The 26311-nt window shown below is 47.5% G+C and overlaps 1 protein-coding gene across 2 annotated transcripts in view; it reads right to left on the bottom strand.

The window, feature by feature from the left end:
• CORO1C (coronin 1C) overlaps positions 1–26311 on the bottom strand; it is a 172963-nt gene that overhangs the window by 83870 nt on the left and 62782 nt on the right. For both annotated transcript variants that reach the window (XM_063913270.1, XM_063913271.1), the window contains exon 2: positions 821–1020. In XM_063913270.1, the coding sequence (XP_063769340.1) occupies positions 821–1015 (195 nt within the window). In that variant the 5' untranslated portion in view covers positions 1016–1020. The remainder of the gene's footprint in view (positions 1–820; positions 1021–26311) is intronic.

Here is a 26311-nt window from a genome sequence, read left to right as displayed (position 1 = left end):
AATAATGGTCATCCCACGAAAAGCACAACAGTAAAGATTGGTGTTGGGAATTGCACTTGTCATTGTCAAAAGCATGTCATTGTCCAATTTTTCCATTATTGCTGTTGATGGTGTGACCACAATGGGGGAGATCCAATTGTTTTTGGAAGCTTTAAGTAATGGGCACTCAATTGTTGCTCCAATCAGATGCGACTGCCGCAGGCTTCAATTACTTATTATACTTTTCTTATAGCACCAAGTCTAGCCACGCAAAGCGTTTATAACACATCTAAAGTACTGGTTAAGGCACTCAAACATGGACTTTTCAAAGATTTCTGCTTGCCACCTAAGAAGGGTGAGAGCAGAATTATGGGCACCTACAGCATTTGCACCAGCAGCAACAACTGAATTGCTCCCAAAGGCTGCCAGAGAGGGTTCAAATCGGGGCATTAATGGACAGCTCCTTAGGTTCAGAACCATTTACTTTACACAAATGACATAACAAGCAAAATGTTTGAGGTTCTCACACACACAAGAGCAGACCTCACAGCAAGCAAGGGGAGCCAGGAAGCAAAGACATACATGGATGAACGGATGGGACCATAATTCTCAGCAAGTATTAACCAGATTAACAAGGTATAAGAAATTGAAGAGCTATGATAAAATTACAACGATGGCAGATGAAAAATTCAATGTAGCTACAAGGACCTTCAAAATTAGCTCATCTGTGTCAGGCACCATAAACGTCTAATCTGGTAGAAAACTACTTTTAACTAGAAATGCACTTTTCACTTCATCTATGGCACACAGTATGATAAGCTGACACTATTCTTACACTTACCTTCTGTAATGGCAGCACCAGGAAGGCTCCCCCGCCGCTGGCTTCAATTATTATGGCAACAAAGTTGGTGTTAACCGCGCAGAACGAACTGTCCCAAGTAACACGGGAAACCCTGATGTCATCATAGCACTGATCATTCTTCACAGCTTGTCCGAAGACATGCCGGAACTTGCTTTGTCGCACCACACGCCTCATGGTTTCTGCAGACACATCAAAGAATAAATGAAATCGGTTAGCATAGATGACTAAAAACACACATTTACACCTTAAGGTTACTGGGCTCGATTCAATTCCACACAATTGTAACAGTGCCGGGAAGGAGGTCCCAGAGCTATAAAATAGTCCTCATCCCTACTCAGGAGATGCCAGGTGTTTAGTAGCAAGAACCGGCATTTTCCAAATTAAGTGCTTGGCGCAATACTGTTTGCACCACACTAAAGGCAAAAAACAGTAGTGCAGCACTAGTTTAGTCAGATTTCTGCTCGAACCTCAGAAGGGGTGCGAGCAGAAATCCTGTAGTCAGGATTAACATCTCGGGCAATTGAATAGCTCCAGGACCACCTTCCCTAAGCTATTAACATCAGGTTGAAATGAATCAAGCCCAATGCAACTCAGGATATGTTTAAAATAATTAGGTTATTTGAAAAGAGAAGTTAAGCATGGGTCATTGAGCTTAATTCAATTTTGAGAGAGTTGAATAGCGCTGGGAATTAGCTCCCGGGGCTATTCAAATACAGTGCAATGATAATCGGGGAATGGCCATTCTTCCAGACTAGTTTTGTTGGGAGAACCAGCATTCTCTGACTAATGACGTTTCCGCTGCGCTAATCTCCATCGTGCCAGCACTTTTGTCAGATTTCTGCTTGCACCCCCTCCGGGGGCAATCCTGTCATCGGGTGTCACAGTGTGCTGTATTGAAGTGCCCCGGCAGCTAATTCCCAGCGCTATTCAACTCTCAGAACTGAAGAGCCCATTGTGACCAAACTGTATTGTCATATAATAATAATAATTTTATTTATATAGCGCTCTTTCTCCAAAAGGACTCATATACCACATTTGTGTTGCTGAGTAGTTACTGTATTTTAGTCAAGTGAACGTTGCAGCATTTTTCATATAAAGTGACAGGGGTATGGAGCGTTCGGTCGACACTGGGTTTTTGACTGGTTTTAGTGTCGTTTTCTCCGTAAAGTGATGGGGAACCTATATTAGTGCACAGTGTCCCCCCTCGCATGGCTCGCTTCGCTCGGCACAGGTTACCGTTCCAATCGTAGTCCACGTGGATCATAAAGGGTGAAAACCTCATGTCGACCTTTTGACATGTCGACCTAGTACAGGTCGACCTGACGTCCATGTTGACCTTCAGTGGTCGACCTAATGTGTCGATCAAACTGCCGTAACCCAGTGATAAGACGAGCCATGAGTTAGGCCTAGATGTCTGATTTCAGCAGGGAAGGCAATGCGCATTGAAAGCCATCACTTTAGTGACCAAAAAAAAAAAAAGATGGATAGAAGTGGTACAGTTGAATTAACAAATACAAATTAAGGAGGCATTTTCAATAAAGAGAAAGAAAAAACAAACAAACATTTCCAGAGGTGATTCATACTACAATGCACAGAGCGGAGGTATGTTGCATCAATATGCAAAGCTCTCAAAAGGGGAAATTCAGTTGTTTTGTGGGTGCCAGAGCAATTATATTGCCCCCCCAACCGCGCATTGGGCATGAGTGCCAGATGTGCACACCCATTAGAAACAGTTTTAGCCACGCAAAACAACTAACCCATTTCAAAGTACTTCTTGCATCGACCAAACTCCTGTATGGGTGACCAAAGTGACGACTTTCCGTACATTTCAGCTCGCCACCTCAAGAGGCTGTGAACGGAAATGTCCTCCCCCCCTTACAGCTATTCACACCCAGATGGAGCAACTATTTGCTCTGTTGCGCGCTATCTAGTGGCAGCCGTGGGGAAAAACAATTGAATTACCCCCAAAGTGTGCCCTATGTAGGCTGTTGTGCCAGGCTCTTTGCAGCAATTATAAGATGGATCTAGAAAACACATGGGGCATAAAAAGCGTGCAAGGTTTAAGATGTAATCTCATGCAAACACAAAGGTGCCGTGTGGAAGAGCAAAAAGCTGGAATCACATTATGTGGTGAAAAATCATGTAATTGTGAAATTTGTGAAATACTCTGTAGTTTTCCAGTTTGTTTACATTGCAATATAACAGGAGGGGAAAAACGTATTTCTTATCGATAGAGACCAGTTCATGTTTTCCAGATCCACATGCAATCTGGAAACCATAGCTAGAATATTACAGCACAGTAATGCGTTAGGAAGCCATCAATTATTTCTAATAAAGGGAACAATCATTTTCTGCGGCTTCCCAAAGAAAACCATTCAAGGATAAAAAGAAAGCTATGGCAACATTTCGCAATCTATGAATGGAAGCAATGAGCTTAAGTTGTGTAAGTGACATATAATTATTGGTTTCACAAACTATATTGCTATGCTTTAGGCCACTGAAGGGGGATCAATGGAAGGCAAGATCTCTGCATCACACACAGCCTAGCTCCTCCTCTAGACTCCATTCCCTCTGCTACGTGGAGATGCAGTGACAACTGTTCTGCAGAGACTTAAAAGAAAAAGAATTAAGACTGTAGAAAATTATAAAAGGAAGTGTCTGCCGCTGGTGTGCAGCCAATTAGGGCTGGCACCAGCCCAACAGCATGCAATCGAAAAGCTTAACCTTGAATCTGCCAGAAGGAAAAGCTCCTGTATGGGAACCACTATTGGCTACAAAGGGGGGATCATTAGTAGGAAGCAGTGACGATCACTATGAAATAGACCAAATCACATTGTTACTAGCTGTAGTGGCTACGCCTAGTCTCATGGAGGTAATGCTCCTCTAGAAGTTATATCCCAGACCAGACCCAACTAAACAAGCTTATGCTTTCTATGTACAGTTTGGCACTACTTCTATGGTTAAAAATGTAAGCACATTATTCCTGTGGCATTCTGGTACATAATAATAGAAGTCATCACTCAGGATGTGAGTGGAGACAAATTTCTACATAAATCGCACAACTGTATTTCACAAGCTCTAAACTTTCAGCATGGAATCCACCATAACTCAACTGATCTACAATATTTCAGTTTAAACTCCCGACAGTAAGTATATATTATGAAACTTAACCAAGAAAGTCAGGTACTTAAATGGTATTAAAATATCAGTAGCTTAAATTTTGGCGGCAGAGGTGCAATGCCATAAACAAATTCTTCCTACGTTTTTAAAACTTTGAAGCTTCTAAGGGAGTGCCAGAGTGTCCTCATTTGATGTTATTCTGATGTGGATGCATCATGTAACACACAGCAATGCCATGCTCCAACTCTCTCCTGTAATCCGCAGTACTTCACCCCAAGTGTAACTCAAGTATCTATTTTTGGTGTGTAGCCTTGCATGAATGGATGCTAATTGTTCTAAAAGCATTTCAGGGAGTAGAGCAGTGACGTGAGGTCAGGGACTGGTGAAGCACTGGCTGACCTGACCTGACCAAACCACCCCCCCCCCCCCACCGCCCAAAAATAAAAATAAAAAACACAAAAAGGCACTCAGTATGGGGTCCCCCCTGCCTTAACATTAAACACCCCTAAAACTAGTCAGCTCAGGGTTGGCATTCCTCAGAAAGTGGGGCCCCCCCTCCTGAGCAACAACCAGCACTGAGCTGAAAGCCCAGTGCTATGCCCTGCACCCCATGTGGCGGTGGGTGCGGGGTTCATAACATACTAATATTGCCCTTTACAGGCAGCCTACAGGTCCTAGCAAGCCTGCCCAGCATGCTGGCACTTAGAGAACCACAAGTGCCAGCATGCTTGGACATTAAGGGCCCGCTGGCACCCATAGTCCACCTGTAAAGGAAATATTAAAATAAAACCACAACACGGAATGTTTTAATAGTTTAATGCACTGCGTCTTGACCTGGGGGTGGCGGCCTTCAAGCTTTTTTTCATGGCCGCCGCTTCCCCAGTGCTTCGTCGTCTTCCATCTTCGGGAGCTCTTGCATGCTACCTCCCCACCGCCGGACTGACCGCCGCTGGCTTATATAAGCCAGTTGAGGAGGCAGAGTAAGATGCGCCTTACATCTTGAATTTTAAAAATAATGCTGAGACGCCATTTTTTAAATGTGAAGCCAGCTCTCTGCTGCCGAACTCTGCTGAATGGCTGGCAGGGACTGGATCCTCTTGGATCCAGGTCTGCCGCGAGCCAGCCTCTCCGCCGGCACATGTGCCTGCTAGCCAGCGGATCCGCTGGTCCAATCGCATCTGTGGGACTGACAGGGGCGTGCATTCAGGTTAGCTGAATGCACGCCCCTGTCATTGAGGCACATATACTGGTGCCGCTTCCCTGTAGTTTTTCAATGGTCATTTACAGCCCATGGCTAGGCCCTGCCACCTCGCTACCCGAACTTTGGAATTAACAACGGGAGGCACCTCTCACTCTGCCTACCACCCCAATATACAGATATTTTCTAAGGGGGGGGGGGGGGGGGGGGGGTTAGAGATAGTTTAGAATAAAAAGATATGTATGACACAATCTGTTATAAATATTTTCTTTCTATTATTTTAATCATTATGACAGCGGGGGCACTGCAAGTCCCTGGAGTAGAGTAACAAATACAGGTATTAAGGATAAGGCTGCAATGTTACTAAAACTATTAGATGTTCACATAATGCTAATATACACACACACACACACACACACAAACACTGCCCTAAGTTCTTGGTTTGCCATTAGGTAAAATAAGTAACAGTTTCAAACCCACAGCTCAGACTCTCACGATCACCTGTATGTACTGTATATACCTACACAGGTGCAAGCGTAAACACCTTGTGAATTAACAAAATTAAATGAGGTTTGTGAACAATGCCTTCCATTTTGAAACCTTACCATTACATAGGTTTAGGACTTGACCCACGACAGGGATGTGCAAGTTAAAACATGTAATCACATAACATTTCCTCATGGAAACAAGACACTTTAAAAGCCCATTCACACTTGCAGAGAAAATGAATGGCGTCACTCATTTCCCCCCTTCCGGAGCGACGTCTGTTATTTTCTCAGCAAGTGTGTATGCCGCCAGCGACGATCAATGCGTGGTCCCGTGAGTCGACAACGATAGTCTGTCGGCAGTGCATGCATGCTCTATCTGGACTGTCGGGAGGAGAAACACTAGACAACGTCGCTCAGAGCAACGTCGTCTACTGTGTATGGACCTTAAAGGGGGGTACACAGAGATGTGTGCTGAGCGATCTCACCCAGTGGTGAAGTGAGCGTTCTGACTAGATTGTGGCCAATCTAGAGTCGGCGATAGCGACACACGGGGCCATGCATCGCTATGGGGCATATACATGGAGCGATGCGTGCTTCTTTTCAAAGCAATCATGTCAGATTGCTTAGAATTTAAGCACATCACTCCGTGTGTACCCCCCGTAATACACAGAAATAACTGCAGATACTGATGTTATGTATTAGGGGCTGCCTTCATTTTAGCCACACTACATAATAGGTACTACAGTCTTATTGCACAAAGATGTGGCCGTTAAGGAAATATGTAAATCAGTTCTATTTGTTATACAGAGGACATCTCTCATTGGTTATTATTCTGCAGATGGAGACAATGACCTAGATCCAACTATCCAGGCTGAAAATACCATCCAGTGATAGGATAGGAATGATATTAACTGCTATGATTGGACATCCCAATTTAGACAACCGTGTGCATAGCAAAATCCAGTGTTACAAAAAACACAATCATTGTTTTAAGGCATGCAATGAATTAAGGCTAGGTTTCCATTTATATCCAGTGTCTAGAAAAGGAAGTTTAAACATTGCTGTATGAAATGTACGTAAGCATTAAGGGCCATATAAGGTAGAGCTATACCATATCTATGAAAAAAAACAAAAAAACAATTATGATAAGTTCTATGACTACTGGACTACTTGCAAAGCCCACTGAGAGTCATGTCTGTATATACAGTATTTCTCCTACACAGCGAGTTAGGTGTAAAACACACAAAATACAAACAAGTAACTTTGTATATGGAACAAATCATGTAGCAATAGAAGGGGGTGCAAATATATTTAATATTCTTATTTACATGCTGGGTTAATATTGGCTTCTTTTGCATGAAGCCTAGACATTATTATTTTTACATTGCAACTAAAGCTGGTCATACACTTTAAGCTTATATGGCCCACATGTATTGAGTCTCAAAAAGTGATCTAGTGGAGCACTTAAAGAGTGATAAGGTAACAGCCAATCAACTTCCTAACTGCCATGTTGCAGGACGCTTGATACACTTGGGCCTATCTGTCCAACCATCTAACTAGTTTATCAATGTGACTTTTAAATTAACCACTTTAATGAAAGCTAGGGTTTCTATTTTGTGGGCAATTTAATGTAGGTCCCATATATCTGCTAAATGCTTGTTAGTGTGGACCGGTCACTGCAGTACACGCAGGTTTCATAGTAATCTTCAAACCACATTTTCTAGTATACATGTTCATAAGAGGGTTTTGCGCTGTACTGCAGCTATTCAAATGTTTTTGCCGGCAAGACCTTCATTTCAGCTCGCTACCCGCAGGGATGGCTAGCTGAAATGTGCAGAGTGACCCATTTGGACGCCCCAAACAGGACTTTTCGCATCGTAAACTTTCGTTTAGTCGGGTATGATTAAACAATTTAATTCCCCCTCTCTGAGACAATAGCCAATTAATTGAAAATTTACACAATGGCAACAGGATAGACAAATGTGAGAAGCAAACAGAAGGGAGCGCAGCTCAAAACCCCTCAATGCATGCCAATAAGCCTATGAAACTTATATGGGTCAGCAATGGCATTGTGCTTCTTCTGGGGCCACACAATATCAGGCCAATTAGAAAATACCTAAGCATGCGTTGATCTTAAAGCTGAAAGCAATGCAAAAATCACCAACTTAGATAAAGAGGCACCACTGTTATTTGCACAGCCATTAACATTTTATGTACAACTCAAACGCTCCCAATCTTTAACATGAAAATATCACAAATGAGATGGTTAGTTGTTTTCAGCTGTAAGAAAACACATTACATGCATCTTGGCTCCATACCTGGACAAGTCAGGACAGTTTGGTAAAACACATACATAAAATCAGAGCAATGTAACATTTGCTGTGAGGAGGACACAAGAATGCTGCATGCATTCTTAAGAATTGACCAATAATGATGGTACATCAACACATCAGTTTTAAAAAACAATCTTGCAGTATCGGACACACCTACCAGAGCAGGGTTTGTACTGCCATGGGAACTCCGTGACATTTGGCTGCTACTTCATTGTTGTGGCTCTCTCAAAGAAAGTACCTGGTGGACTCAAACCATAGTCACTGGGTGATGCAAGATAACGCCCATGCATGCGTAAAACATCTAAACCAGTCTAAAGTCTTGCTGACTTAGCGCACATTTCTTTTTACACCTCAGGAGATTGCGAGAAGAAATATCACCCCTGCGGCCAACAGGCGTCTAAACAGTGCAACGATTACATTTCTCCTTCATACGCCCCCTAGTGGTAGCCACACACAAACAATTGAATCGGCCCCTATGTGTAAACACCCATTAACAGTTCATTTACCAGGCAAGAAAAAGAGGTTCTAACTGAATAGCCCCGTGCATCTAAGACAGAGGCTAGAAATCTTTTTCACACCCGTAAGTTACTGGGGCTAACTGGATTCCCCATAGAGACTTAAAAATGATTAAAAATATAATTACTGGTTCATTTCCATGTTGCTCTTCTTGTCTTCATATAAAAATCTTGGGCATTCTTTAGGTTGGCATTTTAACAGTGTAAAATAAGATTTTACTCACCGGTAAATCTATTTCTCGTAGTCCGTAGTGGATGCTGGGACTCCGTAAGGACCATGGGGAATAGCGGCTCCGCAGGAGACTGGGCACAACTAAAGAAAGCTTTAGGACTACCTGGTGTGCACTGGCTCCTCCCACTATGACCCTCCTCCAGACCTCAGTTACGATACTGTGCCCGGAAGAGCTGACACAATAAGGAAGGATTTTGAATCCCGGTTAAGACTCATAGCAGTCACACCAATCACACCGTATAACTCGTGATACTATACCCAGTTAACAGTATGAAATATAACTGAGCCTCTCAACAGATGGCTCAATAACAACCCTTTAGTTAGGCAATAACTATATACAAGTATTGCAGACAATCCGCACTTGGGATGGGCGAACAGCATCCACTACGGACTACGAGAAATAGATTTACCGGTGAGTAAAATCTTATTTTCTCTGACGTCCTAAGTGGATGCTGGGGACTCCGTAAGGGCCACGGGGATTATACCAAAGCTCCCAAACAGGCGGGAGAGTGCGGATGACTGCAGCACCGAATGAGCAAACTCTAGGTCCTCCTCAGCCAGGGTATCAAACTTGTAGACTCTTGCAAAAGTGTTTGAACCCGACCAAGTAAGAGCTCGGCAAATTTGTAAAGCCGAGACCCCTCGGGCAGCCGCCCAGGAAGAGCCCACTTTCCTCGTGGAATGGGCTTTTACAGATTTAGGGTGCGGCAGTCCAGCCGCAGAATGTGGAAGCTGAATCGTGCTACAGATCCAGCGAGCAATAGTCTGCTTAGAAGCAGGAGCACCCAGCTTGTTGGGTGCATACAGGATAAATAGCGGGTCAGTTTTCCTGACTCCAGCCATCCTGGAAACATATTTTTCAGGGCCCTGACTACGTCCAGTAACTTGGAATCCTCCAAGTCCCAAGTAGCCGCAGGCACCACAATAGGTTGGTTCACATGAAAAACTGATACCACCTTAGGAAGGAATTGGGAACGAGTCCTCAATTCCGCCCTACCCATATAAAAAATTTAGATAAGGGCTTTTGCATGATAAAGCCGCTAATTCAGATACACGCCTGGCCGACGCCAAGGCCAACAGCATGACCACTTTCCACGTGAGGTATTTTAGCTCCACGGATGTAAGTGGCTCAACCCAATGCGACTTCAGGAAATCCAACACCACGTTGAGATCCCACGGTGCCACAAACGGGGGCTGACTATGCAGCACTCCCTTAACAAAAGTCCAAACTTCAGGCAGTGAAGTCAGTTCTATTTTGGAAGAAAATCGATAGAGCCGAAATCTAGACCTTAATGAAACCCAATTTTAGGCCCATAGTCACCCCTGACTGTAGGAAGTGCAGAAATCGACCTAGCTGAAATTATTCCGTTGGGGCCTTCCTGGCCTCACAGCACGCAACATATTTCCGCCATATGCGGTGATAATGGTTTGCGTTCACTTCTTTCCTAGCTTTAATTAGCGTAGGGATAACTTCCTCCGGAATGCCCTTTTCCTTCAGGATACGGCGTGCAACCGCCATGCCGTCAAACGCAGCCGCGGTACGTCTTGGAACAGACAGGCCCCCTGCTGCAGCAGGTCCTGTCTGAGCGGCAGAGGCCATGGGTCCTCTGAGATCATTTCTTGGAGTTCTGGGTACCAAGCTCTTCTTGGCCAATCCGGAACAATGAGTATAGTTCTTACTCCTCTCCTTCTTATTATTCTCATTACCCTGGGTATGAGAGGCAGAGAAGGGAACACATACACCGACTGGTACACCCACGGTGTTACCAGAGCGTCCACAGCTATCGCCTGAGGGTCCCTTGACCTGGCGCAATATCTTTTTAGCTTTGTGTTGAGGCGGGACGCCATTATGTCCACCTGTGGCCTTTCCCAATGGTGTACAATCATTTGGAAGACTTCTGGATGAAGTCCCCACTCTCCCGGGTGGAGGTCGTGTCTGCTGAGAAAGTCTGCTTCCCAGTTGTCCACTCCGGGAATGAACACTGCTGACAGTGCTAACACATGATTTTCCGCCCATCGGAGAATCCTTGTGGCTTCTGCCATCGCCATCCTGCTTCTTGTGCCGCCCTGTCGGTTTACATGAGCGACCGCCGTGATGTTGTCTGACTGGATCAGCACCGGCCGGTGTTGAAGCAGGGGTCTAGCCTGACTTAGGGCATTGTAAATGGCCCTTAGTTCCAGAATATTTTTGTGTAGGGAAGTCTCCTGACTTGTCCATAGTCCTTGGAAGTTTCTTCCCTGTGTGACTGCCCCCCAGCCTTGAAGGATGGCATCCGTGGTCACCAGGACCCAGTCCTGTATGCCGAATCTGCGGCCCTCTAGAAGATGAGCACTCTGCAGCCACCACAACAGCGACACCCTGGCCCTTGGAGACAGGGTTATCCGCCGATGCATCTGAAGATGCGACCCGGACCACTTGTCCAACAGATCCTACTGGAAGATCCTTGCATGGGACCTGGCGAATGGAATTTCTTCGTAAGAAGCTACCATCTTTCCCAGGGCTCGCGTGCATTGATGCACCGACACCTGTATTTGTATTAGGAGGTCTCTGTCTAGAGACAACTCCTTGGACTTCTCCTTCAGGAGAAACCCTTTTTATCCTGTTCTGTGTCCAGAACCATACCCAGGAACAGTAGACGCGTCGTAGGAACCAGCTGCGACTTTGGAATATTCAGAATCCAGCCGTGCTGTTGTAGCACTTCCCGAGATAGTGCTACTCCGACGAACAACTGCTCCCTGGACCTCGCCTTTATAAGGAGATCGTCCAAGTACGGGATAATTATTTCGGCCATTACCTTGGTAAATACCCTCGGTGCCGGGGACAGACCAACGGCAACGTCTGGAATTGGTAATGACAATCCTGTACCACAATTTTGAGGTACTCCTGGTGAGGAGGGTAAATAGGGACATGCAGGTAAGTATCCTTGATGTCCAGTGATACCATGAAATTCTCCAGGCTTGCAATAATCGCCCTGAGCGATTCCATTTTGAACTTGAACCTTCGTATATAAAAGTGTTCAAGGATTTCAATTTTAGAATGGGTCTCACCGAACCGTCTGGTTTCGGTACCACAAACATTTTGGAATAGTAACCCCGGCCTTGTTGAAGGAGGGGTACCTTGATTTCACCTGCTGGAAGTACAGCTTGTGAATTGCCGCCAATACTACCTCCCTTTCTCCGAGGGCAGCAGGCAAGGCTGATGTGAGGTAATGGCGAGGGGGAGTCGCCTCGAACTCCAGCTTGTATCCCTGTGATACTACTTGCAGAACCTAGGGATCCACCTGTGGGCAAGCCCACTGGTCCCTGAAGTTCCCGAGACGCGCCCCCACCGCACCTGTCTCCACCTGTGGAGCCCCAGCGTCATGCGGTGGACTCAGAGGAAGCGGGGAAGATTTTTGATCCTGGGAACTGGCTGTCTGGTGCAGCTTTTTCCTTCTTCCCTTGTGTCTGTGCAGAAAGGAAGCGCCTTTGACCCGCTTGCTTTTCTGAAGCCGAAAGGACTGTACCTGCAAATACGGTGCTTTCTTAGGCTGTGAGGAAACCTGAGGTAATTTTTTCTTCCCAGCTGTTGCTGTGGATACGAGGTCCCAGAGACCATCCCCAAACAATTCCTCACCCTTATAAGGCAGAATCTCCATGTGCCTTTTAAAGGCAGCATCACCTGTCCACTGCCGGGTCTCTAATACCCTCCTGGCAGAATGGACATTGCATTAATTCTGGATGCCAGCCGGCAAATATCCCTCTGTGCATCCCTCATATATAAGACGACGTCTTTAATATGCTCAATGTTAGCAAAATATTATCCCTGTCTAGGGTATTAATATTATCTGACAGGGTATCAGACCACGCTGCAGCAGCACTATTTATGCTGAGGCAATTGCAGGTCTCAGTATAGTACCTGAGTGTGTATATACAGACTTCAGGATAGCCTCCTGCTTTTTATCAGCAGGCTCCTTCAAAGTGGCCGTATCCCAAGACGGCAGTGCCACCTTTTTTGACAAACGTGTGAGCGCCTTATCCACCCTATGGGATATCTCCCAACGTGACCTATCCTCTGGCGGGAAAGGGTACGCCAGCAGTAACTTTTTAAAAATTACCATTATCTTATCGGGGGAACCCACGCTCTTTGCACACTTCATTCACTCATCTGATGGGGGAACAAAACACTGGCTGCTTTTTCTCCCCAAACATAAAACCCCTTTTATGTGGTACTCGGGTTCATGTCAGAAATGTGTAACATTTTTCATTGCCGAGATCATGCAACGGATGTTCCTAGTGGATTGTGTATATGTCTCAACCTCGTCGACACTGGAGTCAGACTCCGTGTCGACATCTGTGTCAGCCATCTGAGGTAACGGGCGTTTTTTTGAGCCCCTGATGGCCTTTGAGACGCCTGGGCAGGCGCGGGCTGAGAAGCCGGCTGTCCCACAGCTGTTTAGTCATCCAGCCTTTTATGTAAGGAGTTGACATTGTCGGTTAATACCTTCCACCTATCCATCCACTCTGGTGTCGGCCCCACAGGGGGCGACATCCCATTTATCGGCCTCTGCTCTGCCTCCACGTAACCTTCCTCATCCCACATGTCGACACAGCCGTACCGACACACCGCACACACACAGGGAATGCTCTAACTGAGGACAGGACCCCACAAAGTCCTTTGGGGAGACAGAGAGAGAGTATGCCAGCACACACCAGAGCGCTATATAATGCAGGGATTAACACTGAGTGATTTTTCCCCCAATAGCTGCTTGTATACACATATTGCGCCTAAATTTTGTGCCCCCCCTCTTTTTAACCCTTTGAGCCTGAAAACTACAGGGGAGAGCCTGGGGAGCTGTCTTCCAGCTGCACTGTGAAGAAAAAATGGCGCCAGTGTGCTGAGGGAGATAGCCCCGCCCCTTTTTCGGCAGACTTTTCTCCCGCTTTTTTCATGGATTCTGGCAGGGGTAATTTATCACATATATAGCCCTAGGACTATATATTGTGATGATTTGCCAGCCAAGGTGTATTATATTGCCCTCAGGGCGCCCCCCCCCCACAGCGCCCTGCACCCATCAGTGACCGGAGTGTGAGGTGTGCATGAGGAGCAATGGCGCACAGCTGCAGTGCTGTGCGCTACCTTGTTGAAGACAGAAGTCTTCTGCCGCCGATTTTCCGGAACACTTCTTGCTTCTGGCTCTGTAAGGGGGCCGGCGGCGCAGCTCCGGGACCGAACATCGAGGTCGGGTCCTGTGGTCGATCCCTCTGGAGCTAATGGTGTCCAGTAGCCTAAGAAGCCCAAGCTACCACCAGTTAGGTAGGTTCGCTTCTTCTCCCCTTAGTCCCTCGCTGCAGTGAGTCTGTTGCCAGCAGATCTCACTGTAAAATAAAAAACCTAAAATATACTTTCTTTCTAGGAGCTCAGGAGAGCCCCTAGTGTGCATACAGCTCAGCCGGGCACAAGATTCTAACTGAGGTCTGGAGGAGGGTCATAGTGGGAGGAGCCAGTGCACACCAGGTAGTCCTAAAGCTTTCTTTAGTTGTGCCCAGTCTCCTGCGGAGCCGCTATTCCCCATGGTCCTTACGGAGTCCCAGCATCCACTTAGGACGTCAGAGAAATATAGGATTTAATTAACATGATTGTAGGTTTATGATTTTACTACTGTGTAATATATAGTATAATAAGAATTTACTTACCGATAATTCTATTTCTCGGAGTCCGTAGTGGATGCTGGGGTTCCTGAAAGGACCATGGGGAATAGCGGCTCCGCAGGAGACAGGGCACAAAAAGTAAAGCTTTAGGATCAGGTGGTGTGCACTGGCTCCTCCCCCTATGACCCTCCTCCAAGCCTCAGTTAGGTACTGTGCCCGGACGAGCGTACACAATAAGGAAGGATTTATGAATCCCGGGTAAGACTCATACCAGCCACACCAATCACACTGTACAACCTGTGATCTGAACCCAGTTAACAGTATGATAACAGCGGAGCCTCTGAAAGGATGGCTCACAACAATAATAACCCGATTTTTGTAACTATGTACAAGTAATGCAGATAATCCGCACTTGGGATGGGCGCCCAGCATCCACTACGGACTCCGAGAAATAGAATTATCGGTAAGTAAATTCTTATTTTCTCTATCGTCCTAGTGGATGCTGGGGTTCCTGAAAGGACCATGGGGATTATACCAAAGCTCCCAAACGGGCGGGAGAGTGCGGATGACTCTGCAGCACCGAATGAGAGAACTCCAGGTCCTCCTTAGCCAGGGTATCAAATTTGTAGGATTTTACAAACGTGTTTGCCCCTGACTAAATAGCCGCTCGGCAAAGTTGTAAAGCCGAGACCCCTCGGGCAGCCGCCCAAGATGAGCCCACCTTCCTTGTGGAATGGGCATTTACATATTTTGGCTGTGGCAGGCCTGCCACAGAATGTGCAAGCTGAATTGTATTACACATCCAACTAGCAAAAGTCTGCTTAAAAGCAAGAGCACCCAGTTTGTTGGGTGCATACAGGATAACAGCAAGTCAGTTTTCCTGACTCCAGCCGTCCTGGAACCTATATTTTCAGGGCCCTGACCACATCTAGCAACTTGGAGTCCTCCAAGTCCCTAGTAGGCGCAAGACACCCCAATAAGCTGGTTCAGGTGAAACACTGACACCACCTTAGGGAGAGAACTGGGGACGAGTCCGCAGCTCTGCCCTGTCCGAATGGACAAACAGATATGGGCTTTTTTGAGAAAAAAACCACCAATTTGACACTCGCCTGGTCCAGGCAAGGTCCAAGAGCATGTTCACTTTTCATGTGAGATGCTTCAAATCCACAGATTTGACTGGTTTTAAACCAATGTGTTTTGAGGAATCCCAGAACTACGTTGAGATCCCACAGTGCCACTGGAGGCACAAAAGGGGGTTGTATATGCAATACTCCCTTGACAAACTTCTGGACTTCAGGAACTGAAGCCAATTCTTTCTGGAAGAAAAATCGACAGGGCCGAAATTTGAACCTTAATAGACCCCAATTTGAGGCCCATAGACACTCCTGTTTGCAAGAAATGCAGGAATCGACCGAGTTGAAATTTCTTCGTGGGGCCTTCCTGGCCTCACACCACGCAACATATTTTCGCCACATGTGGTGATAATGTTGTGCAGTCACCTCCTTTCTGGCTTTGACCAGGGTAGGAATGACCTCTTCCTGAATGCCTTTTTCCCTTAGGATCCGGCGTTCCACCGCCATGCCGTCAAACGCAGCTGCGGTAAGTCTTGGAACAGACATGGTACTTGCTGAAACAAGTCCCTTCTTAGCGGCAGAGGCCATAAGTCCTCTGTGAGCATCTCTTGAAGTTCCGGGTACCAAGTCCTTCTTGGCCAATCCGGAGCCATGAGTATAGTTCTTACTCCTCTACGTCTTATAATTCTCAGTACCTTAGGTATGAAAAGCAGAGGATGGAACACATACACCGACTGGTACACCCACGGTGTTACCAGAACGTCCACAGCTATTGCCTGAGGGTCTCTTAACCTGGCGCAATACCTGTCCCGTTTTTTGTTCAGACGGGACGCCATCATGTCCACCTTTGGTAATTCCCAACGGTTTACAATTATGTGGAAAACTTCCCCATGAAGTTCCCACTCTGCCGGGTGGAGGTCGTGCCTACTGAGGAAGTCTGCTTCCCAGTTTCCATTCCCGGAATGAAACACTGCTGACAGTGCTATCACATGATTTTCCGCCCAGCGAAAAGTCCTTGCAGTTTTTGCCACTGCCCTCCTGCTTCTTGTGCCGCCCTGTCTATTTACGTGGGCGACTGCCGTGATGTTTTATCCCACTGGATCAATACCGGCTGACCTTGAAGCAGAGGTCTTGCTAAGCTTAGAGCATTATAATTTTACCCTTAGCTATATTTATGTGGAGAAAAATCTCCAGACTTGATCACACTCGCTGGAAATTTTTTCCTTGTGTGACTGCTCCCCAGCCTCTCGGGCTGGCCTCCGTGGTCACCAACATCCAAAACTGAATGCCGAATCTGCGGCCCTCTAGAAGATGAGCACTCTGTAACCACCACAGGAGAGACACCCTTGTCCTTGGATATAGGGTTATCCGCTGATGCATCTGAAGATGCGATCCGGACCATTGGTCCAGCAGATCCCACTGAAAAGTTCTTGCATGAAATCTGCCGACTGGAATTGCTTCGAAGGAAGTCACCATTTTTTTACCATGGCCCTTGTGCAATGATGCACTGATTTTAGGAGGTTCCTGACTAGCTCGGATAACTCCCTGGCTCTCTCTTCCGGGAGAAACACCTTTTTCTGGACTGTGTCCAGAATCATCCCTAAGCACAGGAGACTTGTTGTCGGGATCAGCTGCGATTTTGGAATATTTAGAATCCACCCCTGCTGTTGTAACAGTATCAGAGATAGTGCTACTCCGACCTCCAACTGTTCCCTGGACTTTGCCCTTATCAGGAGATCGTCCAAGTAAGGGATAATTAAGACGCCTTTTCTTCGAAGAAGAACCATCATTTCGGCCATTACCTTGGTAAAGACCCGGGGTGCCGTAGACAATCCAAACGGCAGCGTCTGAAACTGATAGTGACAGTTCTGTACCACGAACCTGAGGTACCCTTAGTGATAAGAGCAAATTTGGGACATGGAGGTAAGCATCCCTGATGTCTCGGGACACCAGATAGTCCCCTTCTTCCCGGTTCGTTATCACTGCTCTGAGTGACTCCATCTTGATTTGAACCTTTGTAAGTGTTCAAAAAAAATTTTAGAATAAGTCTCACCTAGCCTTCTGGCTTCAGTACCACAATATAGTGTGGAATAATACCCCTTTTCTTGTTGTAGGAGGGGTAATTTAATCACCTGCTGGGAATACAGCTCGTGAATTTTTTCCCATACTGCCTCCTTGTCGGAGGGAGACCTTGGTAAAGCAGACTTCAGGAGCCTGCGCAGGGGAAACGTCTCGACATTCCAAACTGTACCCCTGGGATACTACTTGTAGGATCCAGGGGTCCTGTACGGTCTCAGCGTCATGCTGAGAGCTTGTCAGAAGCGGTGGAACGCTTCTGTTCCTGGGAATGGGCTGCCTGCTGCAGTCTTCTTCCCTTTCCTCTATCCCTGGACAGATATGACTCTTATAGGGACGAAAGGACTGAAGCTGAAAAGACGGTGTCTTTTTCTGCAGAGATGTGACTTAGGGTAAAAACGGTGGATTTTCCAGCAGTTGCCGTGGCCACCAGGTCCGATGGACCGACCCCAAATAACTCCTCTTCCTTTATACGGCAATACACCTTTGTGCCGTTTGGAATCTGCATCACCTGACCACTGTCGTGTCCATAAACATCTTCTGGCAGATATGGACATCGCACTTACTCTTGATGCCAGAGTGCAAATATCCCTCTGTGCATCTCGCATATATAGAAATACATCCTTTAAATGCTCTATAGTCAATAAAATACTGTCCCTGTCAAGGGTATCAATATTTTTAGTCAGGGAATCCGACCAAGCCACCCCAGCTCTGCACATCCAGGCTGAGGCGATCGCTGGTCGCAGTATAACACCAGTATGTGTGTATATACTTTTTATGATATTTTTCCAGCCTCCTGTCAGCTGGCTCCTTGAGGACGGCCCTATCTATAGACGGTACCGCCACTTGTTCTGATAAGCGTGTGAGCGCCTTATCCACCCTAAGGGGTGTTTCCCAACGCGCCCTAACTTCTGGCGGGAAAGGGTATACCGCCCATATTTTCTATCGGGGGGAACCCACGCATCATCACACACTTCATTTAATTTATCTGATTCAGGAAAAACTACGGTAGTTTTTTCACATCCCACATAATACCCTCTTTTGTGGTACTTGTAGTATCAGAAATATGTAACACCTCCTTCATTGCCCTTAACGTGTGGCCCTAATAAGGAATACGTTTGTTTATTCACCGTCGACACTGGATTCAGTGTCCCTGTCTGTGTCTGTGTCGACCGACTAAAGTAAACGGGCGTTTTAAAACCCCTGACGGTGTTTTTGAGACGTCTGGACCGGTACTAATTGTTTGTCGGCCGTCTCATGTCGTCAACCGACCTTGGCGCGTGTTGACATTATCACGTAATTCCCTAAATAAGCCATCCATTCCGGTGTCGACTCCCTAGAGAGTGACATCACCATTACAGGCAATTGCTCCGCCTCCTCACCAACATCGTCCTCATACATGTCGACACACACGTACCGACACACAGCACACACACAGGGAATGCTCTGATAGAGGACAGGACCTACTAGCCCTTTGGAGAGACAGAGGGAGAGTTTGCCAGCACACACCAAAAACGCTATAATTATATAGGGACAACCTTATATAAGTGTTTTCCCTTATAGCATCTTTTTTATATATTTCTAACGCCAAATTAGTGCCCCCCCTCTCTGTTTTAACCCTGTTTCTGTAGTGCAGTGCAGGGGAGAGCCTGGGAGCCTTCCCTCCAGCCTTTCTGTGAGGGAAAATGGCGCTGTGTGCTGAGGAGATAGGCCCCGCCCCTTTTTCGGCGGCCTCGTCTCCCGCTCTTAACGGATTCTGGCAGGGGTTAAATATCTCCATATAGCCCCCGGAGGCTATATGTGAGGTATTTTTAGCCAAAAAAGGTTTTCATTTGCCTCCCAGGGCGCCCCCCTCCCAGCGCCCTGCACCCTCAGTGACTGCCGTGTGAAGTGTGCTGAGAGGAAAATGGCGCACAGCTGCAGTGCTGTGCGCTACCTTAAGAAGACTGAGGAGTCTTCTGCCGCCGATTCTGGACCTCTTCTCGTTTCAGCATCTGCAAGGGGGCCGGCGGCGAGGCTCCGGTGACCATCCAGGCTGTACCTGTGATCGTCCCTCTGGAGCTAATGTCCAGTAGCCAAGAAGCCAATCCATCCTGCACGCAGGTGAGTTCACTTCTTCTCCCCTAAGTCCCTCGTTGCAGTGATCCTGTTGCCAGCAGGACTCACTGTAAAATAAAAAACCTAAGCTAAACTTTTCTAAGCAGCTCTTTAGGAGAGCCACCTAGATTGCACCCTTCTCGGCCGGGCACAAAAATCTAACTGAGGCTTGGAGGAGGGTCATAGGGGGAGGAGCCAGTGCACACCACCTGATCCTAAAGCTTTACTTTTTGTGCCCTGTCTCCTGCGGAGCCGCTATTCCCCATGGTCCTTTCAGGAACCCCAGCATCCACTAGGACGATAGAGAAATTATATATAGTGTGTGTGTGTGTGTGTGTGTGTGTGTGTGTGTGTGTGTGTGTGTGTGTGTGTGTGTGTGTGTGTTTTGACATTGTGTTTTATGTGATCATGAACAATAGAATACCACATATATTGTTGTGTACTTACTTCTAAGCACAGAGGGTGCTTGTGACGATATTAGAGGGATTCCTCCTGCATTACGGATTGCTTCTTCCCTCTGATTTCATTACCTCAGAGCATAAATGGCAAGGGTGGGCAATAAGAAGCCCTCCAGCTGCTGTTGAACCACACATCAGAGCACACCCTGCAACAGTTTTAGCAGGGCCACATAGCAAGAACTGTGGCAGACCATGTTGGGATGTGTAGTCCTACAGCAGCTAGAGTTACTTATTGCCCACCTCTGATTTATGGTGTCAATGCATATAGGATCCATGTGCGAGTATGTATAAATGGGTTCTTGTAGAGTTAAAACAGGTTCATACCTATATGTCAGCCAATTAGATACTGAAATATATGCAGAATCACAACACGACGGCAGCAATTCAATTGTTCTGCCATTCAGGTGTCCAGCAGCCACGGAGCACACAGGTGAGAGAAAAAAAAAAAAAAACTGTGCAAACTCAGCACTTTGACACCGAAAGCAGGAGTTTAGACTGGTTTAGCCTTTTTAGGCAGCTAAACCCGGTTTGTTTGGGCGCAAGATGCATATGCACCCAAACAATTAAATAGTGACAATTGTTTGGGCACCTAAAAAGTCCAGTTTAGACAAGAAAATTAGACGCACAAAACAATTGAAGTCCCCCTTAGTAGTATTCACTCTAGCAGTGGGGCAGGGTAGGGCGCCGGACTGTGAGGAGCACAAGTGTGCAAGCAGGCGTGACCATGCAAATAGTGAGCGTGGTCAATCTACGCACTGCAAGTGGGCGGTTCAGCCCACAGATGGGGGGCGTGGGCGGCGTCACTGTTGGGGGTGTGCCCAGCACCTACGGAGGTGCTGGGCATCCCCCAAGCGCTCTCACAGCGTGAATGGATGCCGTGCGAATGCGCACGGCATCTTTACACGCTGGGAGGGCAGAAAGTGGGTGGCTGTTTTAGCAGGGCGGGTTTTGCCCTTAAAAAAAAAAAAAAAAAAAATCTGGCAGGGCCACACGTGTAAGGGGACCACAGCACTTCAGGTGCGTTTGCGGTAAGTGTCCATCTGCTGCAGAACCGCACAATTCACGGACACACTAAGGGGGCGATACAATTGTTTTCCTCTGTAGCTACCACTAAGGGGCACAGATTAAGCAATTCTATTGTTGCTCAGTTTAGATGGGATGTGGAGGATACATTTATTCTTGCAGCCTTCTGAGGTGCGAGAAGAAATGTGTGCAACATTCACTGTGGGTAATTCAGTTGATCGCAGCATCAAATTTGTTAGCAGTTTGTCAAAACCATGTGCATTGCAGGGGAGGCAGATATAACATGTGCAGAGAGAGTTAGATTTGGGTGGGGTGAGTTCAAACTGAAATCTAAATTGCAGTGTAAAAATAAAGCAGCCAGTATTTACCCTGCACAGAAACAATATAACCCACCCAAATCTAACACTCTGCAAATGTTATATCTGCCACACCTGCAGTGCACATGGTTTTGGCCAACTGCTAACAAATTTGCTGCTGCGATCAACTCTGAATTACTCCCATTGTTTGAATGCCCTAACCGCTTCTTTAGACTGGTTTAGCAGCTAAACCTGGTGCTTTTAGGCACCAGAACAGAAAAAATTGTATTGTTCCACCAGGTGCCTAATCGTACAGGCGCCCAGAAGGGGGCGCACAAAACAACTAAATAGCTCCCTAAAACATTTAAAATACCAACGCTATGCTTCCAGCGGCCATGTGCTGAAAGTTAAGTCCCATCACTAGGTGCCAGCATTAGTTTTTAAAGTGCATGTTTAAAAATCTAGAAATATATAAATATCCCTTCACCTAGACCAGTGATTTTCAACCTTTTTAAAGTCGCGGCACACTAAACAAGATTTCAAAATGCTGAGGCACACCATCAAAAATATATAATAACAAATATCATGATATATTACATGCACTGGCCCACTTGCAGTAATAAAACACATTTTCCCCCACAGCATTTAAACACTCTGTCCCCACAGTAATTACACATTATGCCCCCACATTAATAAAACAAATGCACTGGCCCTCACAGTAATGGCACACATTGGCCCCCACTGTAATGATACTTATTGACCCCCACAGCAATTACACATTATGCCCCCACATTAATAAAACAAATGCACTGGCCCTCACAGTAATGGCACACATTGGCCCCCACACTAATGATACTTATTGACCCCCACAGCAATTACAAATATTGGCCCCTTATGTAATAAAATAAATAAAAATACTGACCCCCTACAGCAGCTATTCCAACGCCAGCAGCGCGAGTGTCTGCCAGGGAGCAGGGAGCAGCAGCGATGAGCAGGAAGTAACTCGGCAGAGGCAGACGGAGGGGAAGGAGACGTGCGTGACCTATGAAGTCACGCTGCATCTCAACAGGTCACGAACGTGGCTGTGTCGGGGCAACTCAGGAGATCCCAGCGCTGCCCGAGTGAGGTGACAATGGGCATCTCTGGCGGCACATTTGAGAACCGCCCGCGGCACACTAGTGTGCCGCGGCACAGCGGTTGAAAAACGCTGACCTAGACTGTCAAACAGCAAGTGTAAAGGAGCTACTGTAGGAGGGGGGCGTGGCCAGGCTGTGAGGGAGAGCAGACGTGGAAACTCACAGCTCCTGCTTTATTACCCCTTTAGACACCTTTAAATCCCCCATCCTGCCTCTACACACATGGTGTGGGGAGCTGCTGCCTGCTGGGCCCCCTCTGCGTGTCCTGGAGCGCGCTGCGGAGTCGGGAGTCAGCTTGCCTGGCTTTGCGGGTTGCGGCCTGCTCCAGGCGTGAAGCCGGGACCTCAATTTCCCACACTCCCTGAACTTTGCGTGCCGGTCGGGCCACCTGGAGCCGGGACTTCCGTCCCGAGACTGGCGTGTCCCCTGTTGTAAGACTTGCCCTGTGTGGGGGCCGTCCTGCCTGCTGTGGACGTTGGAGCGGTGAGGAGAGACCGCGGCCGACTGCTCTGCTACATCGCGTGGCACTCGCTGGAGGACAAGGCCAGTGCACATCTCCCCGGCGGGCATCTTGTGGTTGGCGCTGCTCGATTTGAGGCCCGCGCCGCGGCTCTTTTGCGCTCCCGGGTCCCGGCCCCCATCTCCTGCACCCTCAATCTGTGGACTCTCCTGCTCTGTAAGCGGCCGAGGGCTGGGGGAACCGCAGGAGAGGCGCTGGATGCTGGTGGGCGGCGGCCATCTTGCAACTGGCGCCACACTCACCCTGCTCTGCAGCTGTGAGGAAGCTGAAGTGCTGCAGCACCTGCTGAATTCGAAACTGGTGCCCTCTGCTGCCTGGTCCACTGCCCCTACCTTCCTGCTGGCACCCTGCAAGTGAGCTGAAAAGCACAGCCTCGTGACTGCCTAATTGTGAGGTCCATGCTTAAACTGAGTTCCAGCTAAGGTGGCTCTGACCTCACCTTTCCCTGCACATCCGACCTCCCAGTTCCCTCACTCAACCACCAGAACCCCTTCTGCTGACTTGTCTGCTGTTTGGGGAGCAGTGAAGCCCGCTGGCTCCAGTCCACGGACCAGGGCCTACCTTTGCCGGTGAAACCGCGGCCTCCAGTGACAGGCCGCTTCCGGAGGCATTGCTGAGGGTCCACAAATAGCCGTTACCCTCTACTAAGGGGCACGACAGCTATATCCTTGTCTTTCCACAGCGTACTCTGATATAACGCCCCTGCTTGGATTCTGCTGATCCATTTTTGATACACTGACCCCCTCCAGTGGTCTGTTACCCACGGCTACGATATTGCCTTCCCTGCCTATACAGTCTGGCCCTGGTGTTCCTCGCGGCTGCGATGGCCTCTGGATGAATAACACCCCATGGTCGGCCTGACCGCCTCATAACCCACCTGTGTCAATTCCTATTCTTTACCCCACCGCTACTCCCCCCCCCCCCCCCCCCCCCCCCCCCTCTATTGCAACTTTATTCGAGAAGATAGCCCTCTCCCCGGCTGGCATCCATTATGTCACAAAGGAACAAGAAGGCTTCCCAGGCCTCCGCAAACTTCTTTGGCAGCAAAGCGAAGGGTCCCCAGAATATGGTGCACTCCCCGGAGTCCCCTTCGTCACCACGCTCTTCGGAGTTGGGTATAGACCCTCAGATACAGGCAGTGATGTCCGGCCTCCTGGAAGGCGTGCAAACAGCCTTTAAGCAAGAACTGTCCAAAGCGGTCTTGGATTTCAAAACGGAGATTGCCTCGCTTGGAAATCGTACGGATGCCTTGGAGACGAAGACTGATGACTTATGTCGCTCGCAACAGCGTCTAGACCACGAACTCTCAAGGCTCCATGCTGAGTTTGAGACCCTGAAGGAGCGTCAAGAGGACCAAGAGAATTGATCCCGTCGCAATAATTTGCGCATACGTAATGTGGCGGAATCAGTCCAGAGCTCTACGTTGCCCTCCTTCTTGAAAGATCTTTTCCAACATTTAATCCCGGAGTTATCTGATGAGGATTGCCTCTTTGATAGGGCACACAGGGCCCTGCGGGCCAAACCTTCAACATCACAATCCCCTCGGGACGTTATAGCCCATCTCCATTATTACCGCTCAAAGGAAAAAATAACTGCTACCATCCGCGATTCCTCTGATATAGCCTTCCGGGGCATGCAACTGCATATTTACCAGGACTTGGCGCCCTCGACCATCCAGAAACGACGGGACCTCCAACCGATTACTAGGCTTCTACGCCAACTCCAAATTCGCTATCGCTGGGGATTCCCCTTTCAGTTGCAGCTTTCTTTTAATGGCGGCAACCATACATTTAAGACCCTGGCACAAGGGCAGGAACTGCTTCGCAAGCTTGATCTCCTTCCAGAATCTTTGTCCTCCTCTGTCGACCCACCTGCCTCACCAAAATCACAACGACCCAGTCCGCCTCAGCCGGACTGGACAAGAGTGTCTCGTCATAGGGGTGAAGATGATGCTCCCCCGTGATTGCCTGCCCTCTTCTCTACTATTGGTTTTACTAGGCCATTGTACCAGTTTGCTGGAGGTTCCCCCTGGACTGGACTAACCGTCCCTGGTTCTTTGGACCTCCTTTGTTTCTCTTTATATGTTGATTGGATATAGAACATTAAAAAGACAAAATATCAATGACAATAGTTGTTTGTTTTTTGGTAATGGGTGCCTTCCACAGAGCGGGTTGACCTGGTCCCTGCTTCCTGGCACCCCTGGTTGGTCTCAGGCACTCACTGTTATGGTTCTTTAAATGTTCCACTTGCTATGCCTTCTATTGTACATTTTGCTTTCAGGTTCGTAGCCACAAGATAACCGGTCGTTTTACGGTTTGGTCCTATGATGCCTATCCTATTATGTGGACCACATGTTATTACTATACTACTCCCCTTGATCCCCCTCTTCCCTATCCTTCCTTCCCAGCTCTTCCCCCTCCCTGACACAGGTTTTATCTTCGTATATTATACTCTTTTGGCATCGGCCATTTTATTCTCGGTCAGGCTGCACAGCCTGATATGGTGGTTCGAGCCACTACCCCCATGCTCCCTGCTTTGATTGCTATATTGACTATGTTTTTTTTTAGTTTGGCGGTCCTGTTACGGGCCCCATTGCTACAGGGTTTTTGCCCTAATGGGCTTTTTTTCCTCTCTTCTTGCTCTTCTTTACTCTCCTTCTGTGGCCTTCTTAACTCATTTCCCTTTTCTCCCCTCGTCCTTGTGGTGGGTTCTGGGTATCCATTCTACTTGTCCTTATTCCGTTATGGGTAGTTGGGTCCCGGGAGGCCTTTGTTTTTGTGCCCCCTTTTTTATGGCCCTCTGAGATGTTGTTACTTAGGCCACCATGCCCCTATAGATATTATCTGTTAATGTAAATGGCCTCAACTCCACCAAAAAACGGACGGTGCTATTGGGCGCTTGTAGACGTGAGAAAGCCGACTTAGTTTTTCTTCAGGAAACCCACCTTACGGGCTCCCATACACAACTCCGCGGCAGGCAATTTACACAAACTTTTTTTGCTTCAGCAGATTGTAAGAAACGTGGGGTTGCAATTTTAATTAATCTCCACGTTCAATTCACACATCGCAAAACTGTGGCGGATCCAGACGGTCGGTACTTGATGGTTATTGGTACTCTCCGTTCTGAAGTCCTGACACTTATTTCTATATACGCTCCTAACCAGGATCAGCCTCAGTTTTTCCATTCCCTTTTCAGTCACATTGGCAAGGTTGCACAGGGCCACATTGTGTTGGGTGGGGATTTTAACACCATTATTGACCTCAGTTTAGATAGG

This window comes from Pseudophryne corroboree, chromosome 1 (genome assembly GCF_028390025.1).
Source record: "Pseudophryne corroboree isolate aPseCor3 chromosome 1, aPseCor3.hap2, whole genome shotgun sequence".
Taxonomy (NCBI): Eukaryota; Metazoa; Chordata; class Amphibia; order Anura; family Myobatrachidae; genus Pseudophryne; species Pseudophryne corroboree.
Note: the sequence above shows the minus strand (reverse complement) of the source record. Positions and strands in the feature narration are given on the sequence as shown.